Genomic DNA, 8,814 nt, shown 5'->3' on the forward strand with positions numbered 1-8,814 from the left:
TAACATCTAAAGGAATATAATAAAAATGCTTTTCTTTTACTAATCTTATATTTTAAAAGTCCGAACATTTAATGTGAAATGCCAAGATATTTGAAAGATATTCTTGCGGTGCTCTATATGATCACATGTAGTTAGTGAAATACGCATAATACAAATATTTGGATATATGAAAGAATATGTTTTGCCGTTCATCGTCATTCCGGTCATATCAAAAATAGAAAGGTCGGTGCCATACATGCCAAACTTGGCTGCAAGGCTTATAGCTGGTATAGCCATCTAGCTAGTCTCCGCCTCCCCTAGAAGTGATAGCTAGCTAGCTGGTGTTAGCCATCGCTAGGTGGAAAAGAGAATGCATACAAGAGTGTGTCCCCTGCTGTTTGTAACTTTGTGTGCGTACACACCATGGCAAATACCGCACAGTTAAATATTACACAATGTTTAAAGTAATTTGTGAGCCGGTGCACCACCTATGATTAATATCCTCTCACATGAGCACATGCTATGAGCCAGCTCACTCAAATTACCTTTCAATCGTTCTTAGGGGGGAAAAGGGTAGCTAACGCTCTACGAAAAAGTGCCACATGCTGCTACCAACCAACATGAATTAATATAAACGCAACACGTAGCTTAGGTAGCTACTGACCGCATCAGCAAAATAAATGCCTCCAAACAATCCGAAATGTGGCTCGCTCAACCGACGCGCGCACTCGCGCGCGGCGCGTGCATGCAATGCTGCTACCACCACAATGCTCTCACTTGGACCGCATATTAAACATGGCGGTTTATACAGTATGTTGTCGGGACTATGCACCAAAAAACACTGCTTTTCTGAACGGGGTCTACGCAGAATATATTTATACATATATATATATATATACATAAACGGACAGCTTCGTCGTCCAATTTTGTGCAACGTCAGTTTCAAGTTCAGAGACACGGACCAGTTTCGTCACTTACCTCGGTTGCGTCTCAGTATAACTTCACCATTTTCCAGCAGCGAGCAGGGCGTAAGTCTCGCGATGCCGCCTCCCGGCTTCATCCTGCGCGCGGCTGGAGCGGTGGGATGGGGGCATCCCTAACGGGGCGTCAAACCCAAATAGTTTGGCCACCCAATGATTAGGCGGCACCCCGGGGGGTATCACATAAGCCACTGAGCATGCTTTCACAAAGCTCCAAAACCTTTATTGGTGCTGTGTTTAAAATATGAGAAAAGGTTTCAGACAGCATAAGAGCATTATAAAATTTCCTTGTCTAATACTTTGGTGCTATGGTGTTCGCACTTTGCACAAGTTTGGTTTTATATGAACTGTTAGTAGCAGAAAATCCATTTGCTTGTATACTCTCTGAAAGACGCATAATTATTTGCAATTTGTACCAAGTTTGTGACAGCCAGACAGTACGGCTACGCATGCGTTCAGAGAAGATATATCAAGAATAGGAGAGATGCATTGGAAATGAAACTTTGTTCCTGGACAAAAAACTTTTGTGTTGTCATTGAGAGCTATTCAATGCTGAATCTTCAAACTAGTATACACCTAACTGGAGCAGTGCACTTAAAAACTAACAGAAAATCACTGAGTATGTACAGTAGTAAGAAGCTCTGAGTTAAAAGACAACAGCATATACAGGATATTGACTTCTGGTTTCTGTGTTATTTTTATGTCATTACTATAGGGAAAATGTGTTATTCCATCCTAAAATATTTAATGTGTTGTGCAGAACAGTGCGGATTAAATTAAAAACACATACATGGTCAATTTACATTTCAGACACTTGTTTATTTCATTTAATATCTGTGTGCTTATTTTTATATGTAGGGTTAAAAATGCCAACATGCATTTCTTATACATAGCAACAAGGGGATACCAGCATCATTTTGTTTATACTTTTTTACATCATGGTACAGCAAATACCTTTTGCAAAATCCTCCAAAAACAGGGTCTAATACAGGGCTCAGTAGTGCAATACTACACACGATAGGTTATTAAACTAAAAATAATCAACCAAACAATCAAAACCCCTTGCAATTCAATTATGACTGGCTATGCCAAAGTTTACTGACAAATGCCTCTGCCCGCCCAGCAGGGGGCGCAATAGACAAGTTCAAGACACACGCAACCCATATATTTTATGAGCCTGTTGTCCAATGCCAGTTGTGTAAGTTACTCTATGTAGATTATGGATATAAAAGTAATTATCGTTAAAATTTAATTATTGATTTAATTAATTTAAACACCCGCACATGTACATTTTTAATCATTTAAAGATAAATATTTCTTTACAAAAATAAAAGCTGAGATTTAATTTAGAAAGAGAAAACATTTAGATTTTTGCTGAGCCAATAAAGCACCGGGTTTCCCAAAAGTAACAGAAAGATCGACGTCAAATGGTAGAAGGAGTATCACAATCTTACGCTAAAATTTGGCTCTGAGAGTGTATGAGTGTGTGAGAGTGTATGGGTGTGTGAGTGTATGGGAGATAAATGCTTGCTGTATCACACAGTTCCTTCCTCGGCCACTGGGGGCGCACTAATGCCACCGTTTGAGGGCATCTCTGTGCGTTGCCCATAGCAACGAGTACAAGCGACGGCTGCCCATGCAGCAGTTTACGGTTCTGTCACACAACGTTAGCTAAAGATAGCCGGTATAGAGCTAACCTAGCGATGGCTTCTTAACAATCATGCCGCTGATTTGATTAAAGTGTCATTATTTGGTCTGGTATAGATCCGGTATGGTCCGGAAGGGGTGCTGAAGGAAAAAGGTTCGCGCAGCTACTGCTATTGTTCGAAATACTGGCTAGCGTTTTCTAGACAGATTAGCTAGATTGCTAACGTATAACGTAACGCTAATATATATATATATATATATATATATATATATATATATATATATATATATATATATATATATATATATATATATATATATAAACAACGTAACGTCAGTCTCTCTCCCGTCAGCTAAAGTCATGTCATGGGGAATGGCTAAGCTAACGTTGCTAACGCCATTCTTTTGTCTGTGTGGTTCGTTACCATTTTATAATAACTGATTTAACTTTAGCTGAGTATCTAGAGAACTGCCTACCTAACTAGCTAAGTTACCAACTAAACTAACTCGTTTTGGTGCCTTCTCGTTCAAAGTTGACAATGAGCAGCCTCGTAGCGGCCCGTTTCCTCGCTCTTATCGCGCACCTGGTCACAGTCCTCTCCATATTCTGCTCACGGGTGAGACTCCAAATGACTTGGTTACCTGCTTTAAAACGAGTAATCATTGCTCTGTTCGCCCTTTCCCAAACTGCCCGACAACGTTTATGTTTCTTTTTCCTAGGAGAACAGTGTTCGAGCGTGTTTGCCGCTGGATTACAGTATTGAAGAATACCGCACCGAGGACACACGGTAAGATTGTCAAAGACGCACAATAAACGTGTACAGGACTGTTCCCTATCCATCTACTGCCCGTGGTGTCTTGTGTGCAGGCTGGTGGTGGCATTATCTGTAACTCTAGGGATGTTTGCAGTAGAACTTGCTGGATTTTTCTCCGGAGCATCCATGTTTAACAACAACCAAGGCCTTTTATGTATCCTTACCTGTAATGTTATTTAACTCAATCAGGAAAAAATGAGCAGGGTGGATTTATACTAACATGCTATAGTTAGATTGATTCTAAGTGAAGACCTGATAATTGACTTAATATTAAACCTTTGATGGTACCTGTCAAATAAATATATCAGATGCGTTTTAGATTACTGCATGGAAATCGGCAGTAATGAAATTTTGTGATCATTAAATGGTAAGCAGTTCTGGTAAGAGTCTAGTTGGGTAATTGTAGGATATGTGGTGGGGCAAGGCACCTTTCCTGACTGCTTCCCTGCAGCCACAGCATGCCATGTGAGTGGCTCAGTAGCTCTGCTCTTCTTTCTGTTTGAGCAGTGGACCTGCAGCATCTACTGGTGGATCTTTGGCTTCTGCAGGTGAGTCTTTTTGATGTGGCTCTGATTGCCATCATAATATAGTTATGAATGGATGGATTAGTTTACAATAGTTATGAATGTTTCTCAAAAGGCATTAAAATATATTCTCATGCCGTGTCCCTTGGTCCCTTTCATGTCCTGGTGTTTATCTGTCTGTTTCTTTGTCTTAGTGTAATGCCTGCACTCTATGAGATAATTCTGCTTATTGCTGTATTTGGTCTAAAGAGGAAGTCACTGTGAAGCCTCTTCTCCTTCATGGGATAAGGAAAGATTGGGTTGCCAAGCAACAGAAATGTCTGTGGTCAATTTACAATCTGCAAAAAAGGAAATCATATAAATTTATAATTATAATAATAATATTATTATAATTATGACCACATAATTAGAACTTGGTTTGTTTTGTTGTTCTCATCATACGTGTATCATATTGAGTATAACAGAAGTAAACAATTTTATATATCTTAGCAGTTGGGCCAAGATTTATACGTTTTGTATTATTGTGTATTGCTGTACTGTTGCTGTTTTTTATGTAATAAAATGTGATTTTGCATGCAGAGCGTGCCAAATGCAGCCTTGTTTAATAACCCCAGAGAAGCCAATAGCATTTTAATTAGCTGCATGGTGATATTACTTCTTAATGTCCAGCATTAAAGCCTTAAGGGGGGGCGGGGGGGAGGAGGGCCTTTGTTAGTAAACCTCGCCATTTGTGTGCCAGAAGCAGCATCTTCTGGAAAATACAGACGTTACGCCTTCGCACTTTTTGTCATTCAGCTTTCACTTGTTTTTGATGTAGGCCAGATGGCTCTTGCCTATGTTGCCGTTATCAGGCACAGGAAACGGGTTGTGATCCCACTGTGACAAGGACTCCGGAGTACTTTCCCCTTGAGGTGTCCGAGGGTCATCATGTGATAATATGTTGAAGTGGTTCTTTGTTGTCAATGTTTAAAATGGGACCTTTTTATTTGGTATAAGGCTATAAATATTTATGTATGTTGATCTTTGGCACATTTGTACTCTTGCTTCACGAGTCAATGATCAGAGTCGTAGCATTTGGATCAGTTTAATACAAAATCAAAAATAAAAATTATATACTCCATTTTGTTTTTAAAATCTGAAGTTGTGGGCTGCAATATTTGCAATTAAAGTATTGACATAATTGTGTCTCATTTAGGATTTATATTGAGCTCATGATGCTAGTGCTGCTGGCAGCCTGTCAGTGTGCCTTTTGTTTATATGTTAGACAGCAGGTCAAACACACACACACACACATACACCCACCTGCCATTGCAGAGAGATCCCTTGGTCAGAGTTGCCTGCTGAGTCTAGTCGAGCCCATCTCTGTCTCCAGCCTCCTCACTGACGTGGCGCGAGGACAGGGCAGGGAACGAGGCAAGGGGAGTAATGTATCTAATACCAAAATTAACACAGGAGCTTTTGGCCTTTCGGCTGGCTGTTCCAACTGTCAGGTGCGACCCAGATGGTAAGGGTTTCTCATTTCCCCTTTGCCCTAAGTTAACCCTGCATCACGGCAGTCTTGGAACAAGGCAGAAGTTTAAGATCAGGACTTGGTTGATCAAAAGGGGCATTTTTCACTTGGCTACATCTGACTGAAATACACGATTCTTATGTTAAAGACGCAGAATAACGTCTACAGTTTTTTTCTTTCTTTTTTTTTTGTCTACAGTTTTTTTAAGATGCGAGGAAGGTTATTTAGGGTTACAAAAGCAGACGGGTAAAATTTGATCAGAAAATATTAGGCATTGTGATTTTGCTTGTCACAGATATAACATCATACAGACACTGAACAGTTCTGGAGTGGGACACATCCCTTTTCCTTCCTTTTCTAGTGGCACCCATTTATGTAACAGCATTTTTCTTGACAAGATCGATACGTCCATTCCAAGGAAAATCTGCTTCCATACTCTTCAGATAGTTGAACCACTCGCCCTAACTTAAATAACCCACACAGATCAATAAGGCACCTTCAGTGGAGAGGTGGCCTGCTTGGATCTTTAATGAGCTCTAGTGGGTGTATATACACAGTCCTATTTCTTTTGTTTCTCATGCACCTGTCCAGTCACATATTACCAGCACTCATTTCTTTCTCCATTGTTATTTCTGTCCTCGTATTCTGACCCCTCCTCCCTCTCTCTCTCTCTCTCTCTCCCTCTCTCCGTCTCACATTCAGAGTTCTTTCCACCCTTAGGCCAATTAGTGTCAACCACACGCTAACAACATCAATGACCTCTGGCTCATAATTAAGGCCAACTGGAGGGAGTTAAGCATCTTGACAAAAATGGCATATCCTGAGCCTGTGCAGGAGTGTTCGGCTGTCAGCCTCGGGGAGTATTAATACACCGCCGGACGCTTAGTGGGCCCTGACTGGCAGTGAGAATGCCCGAGTGTTCCTTTGTATTAAATGTTGGTATGAAGCATCTATGACAGAGGCTTTGTAGACCTTTATTTTGTAGTGGAGGAACTATTTTGTTATTAACCCTATCAGTTGCTGAATTTTGGAAAGGTCTTTAGCATGAGCATCAGGTATCTATGTGGTGTATAATATAATTTATAATGCTTAGTAGTAATACAGTATAGTAGTGCTGGCACGGGTTTCAGGATAACGTGAGAAAATATACTTTATTGTTCATTTTCATGGAGATTTTTTTTTGCATGATCAAGCTCAAACAATCATCAATACATAAACAACCAATACGCAACACTAAACACAGAAACATGCACGCATATCCCATAATCATATCGTTATATACATAACCATCACCGTTTTCTCTTTCTTCACTCATTCATTTTACGGAATAAAGAATAAAGGAGATCTTACACTTATCCCTCCTAGTTAGGAAACCCAGAAAGCTTTCCTGAGGGCTGTAACTGGAGCACCTCATGTAATGAGAAGAGTCCTAGGCAATTTTCTCAGCCAATCTGAGGGCAGTGTTTGTACAGCTTTGAGTGGTCCCTGGATTTGCCCACCACTTTGGAGCAAACGCCCAGGAGCTGAAATATCCAGGCCAGAAAGCAAAATGCTTTGGATGATGGAGCAGAAGAAAAGATGAAGGATTCCACTACTAGCTTCAAAAGATCTTAACTGCCCTAAATCATGTGTGTATTTTACTACAAATGTAGTCAATATGTCTATGTACTGTTTGTATATGAATAATCTATATCATTACTGATGCTTAATGGTAATACAGTACAGTAGTGCTGGCATAAGGATATATGTATGCCATAACCAAAATTAGAAGAGACTGAAGTTGAATCATTCGTAAAGCCACACTACACAGCTGGCAGTCAATGATTCATGTCCCCATTTCGAAACACACCCTGTGCATAATTTTGTGGCCTTCAGGTATTCCACATAATCCCAGACTATTCTTAGTTGCGCAGAGGGTTGCTGCATTTTTATGCCTTCCTTTGCGCATAACTGTGGAGGGCTGGTTTTTGATGCGATACTATAGAATGACCAACAGAGGGCAGCAGTTGGACTGTTTGTCTTAGGACATCTCTTTGCAGACCATTTGCATTTACCTGACACGCAGAAATCAATCCATGTGAACCCTAAATGTTAATCGGTCCTGTGTATCAATTGACACCAGAATATTTCATGATTAGAATACATAGGACCTACAATCTATAGGTAGCCCATTGACAAATGTTCAAAGCAACTTAAATAATGAGAAATGAAGAGGTATGCTGATTGGTTAACGCAATTATTTTGTCCTAAGCACTATAGTTAGTAATCGAACTATAGATTTTTTTCTCTGTCTCTGTGTGTCAAGCTGTAGAATACCTATTAAGATATGATGTGCAGTTAGTGGATCTGAATGGCTTACCCATCGTGACATCCTGTCATATTTTGTCACATAACCATAAAATCATTATGATATAGTTCTGTATATGACTGTTTGTTGATACCTATCCAAGAGAACCAGCATTTTGTTCAAATTCATCGCACTTTTCATCTGTGGTTTGTTCTGGTCACCTTCTGGCAAATTTCCTGACCACCAGTCTCCATCATGCTTCATGTTAGGCTTTTCAGAATCTTTGCGTTTGCCTGATAAAAACAACAAAACAAAACATGGCGACTGCTTAGACTACATTTCCTGCCCTGCTCCCTTCAGCAACGATGATGCATTATGGGTAGTTCTACAATTCTAATAAATACACTTGAGGTAATTAAGGCATGGCGAGGCAGCCGACAGTGGTGGTCCAGGGACAGCGCCAAACCATAAATCACCAACTCCTGGTTCCGCCTTCTAGAGCGTAGCCGATCACGCACCCAGAAAAAGCAATTCTGCCAAGCCGGGTTTGCACATTTGTCTTCATCAGCCACTGGTTGTTTAGGGCCACTCTGCATTTGCTGGTTCCCATGGCAATCAAGCAGGCCAAAGATATCAAATGTGTCCATTTTCATGTCAGCAATAGAATAACGTTTGAGACAGGTTTATAAACTAACACCATCATGGATTAAAATAGAAGGTGGCATGGCTGGCCAACTGGAAAGGTGAGGTGCCAGTCCAGTGTGTAGTGAAACAGAATGACAGATGACTATATTGATTTCAACATTTCAATATATATATATATATAGTAACATGAATTCTTATTTTTAGTTAAGAAGAATCTCTAGTGTTATGAACATACTTTGCATATTCAAATAAAGGCTTTGCTGTAATGATTAATTCACATTTGACAGAGATTCATATACCCCTTTTATACTATTTGGCACTCTAAAACTATACCTCTGTTAGTTATGGGTTGTTTATGTTAATACTAGGATAACGTGCAATTCTAAAAGTCAATTCAAATGAGAAACACAACAGACAAGAGGAAAGA

At 40.0% G+C, this 8,814-nt stretch overlaps 2 protein-coding genes across 3 annotated transcripts in view; one reads left to right on the forward strand and one right to left on the reverse strand.

The window, feature by feature from the left end:
- The window catches only part of huwe1 (HECT, UBA and WWE domain containing E3 ubiquitin protein ligase 1), a 36,394-nt gene extending 35,354 nt beyond the window's left edge, over window positions 1–1,040 (reverse strand). The window contains exon 1 of the mRNA XM_081706577.1: window positions 958–1,040. The gene's annotated coding sequence lies outside the window, so the exon portion shown is untranslated. The remainder of the gene's footprint in view (window positions 1–957) is intronic.
- A 1,514-nt stretch (window positions 1,041–2,554) lies between these two features.
- Window positions 2,555–5,065, forward strand: tmem107l (transmembrane protein 107 like). 2 transcript variants are annotated; one of them, XM_027030363.3, is made up of 6 exons: window positions 2,555–2,760; window positions 3,140–3,223; window positions 3,327–3,394; window positions 3,475–3,575; window positions 3,873–3,969; window positions 4,763–5,065. In XM_027030363.3, exons 2-6 carry the CDS (start codon window positions 3,146–3,148, stop codon window positions 4,887–4,889), a joined length of 471 nt encoding a protein of 156 aa, XP_026886164.2. In that variant the 5' UTR covers window positions 2,555–2,760; window positions 3,140–3,145; the 3' UTR covers window positions 4,890–5,065. The 2 variants fall into 2 exon arrangements, with proteins under 2 accessions (XP_026886164.2, XP_026886165.2); XM_027030364.3 differs by lacking the exon at window positions 4,763–5,065 and adding an exon at window positions 4,140–4,525.
- Window positions 5,066–8,814: the final 3,749 nt, after the last annotated feature.

The sequence above is a fragment of the Electrophorus electricus genome, chromosome 24 (genome assembly GCF_041902795.1).
Source record: "Electrophorus electricus isolate QZ-2024a chromosome 24, ASM4190279v1, whole genome shotgun sequence".
NCBI lineage: Eukaryota > Metazoa > Chordata > Actinopteri > Gymnotiformes > Gymnotidae > Electrophorus > Electrophorus electricus.

Excerpts from the sequence above, each read along its gene's own strand:
- tmem107l (XM_027030363.3), top strand. The coding sequence starts at position 3,146 with ATGAGCAGCCTCGTAGCGGCCCGTTTCCTCGCTCTTATCGCGCACCTG. Across the intron at positions 3,224-3,326 it reads TCTCCATATTCTGCTCACGG|GAGAACAGTGTTCGAGCGTG; the intron begins GTGAGACTCCAA and ends TCTTTTTCCTAG. Across the intron at positions 3,576-3,872 it reads CAACAACCAAGGCCTTTTAT|CCACAGCATGCCATGTGAGT; the intron begins GTATCCTTACCT and ends GCTTCCCTGCAG.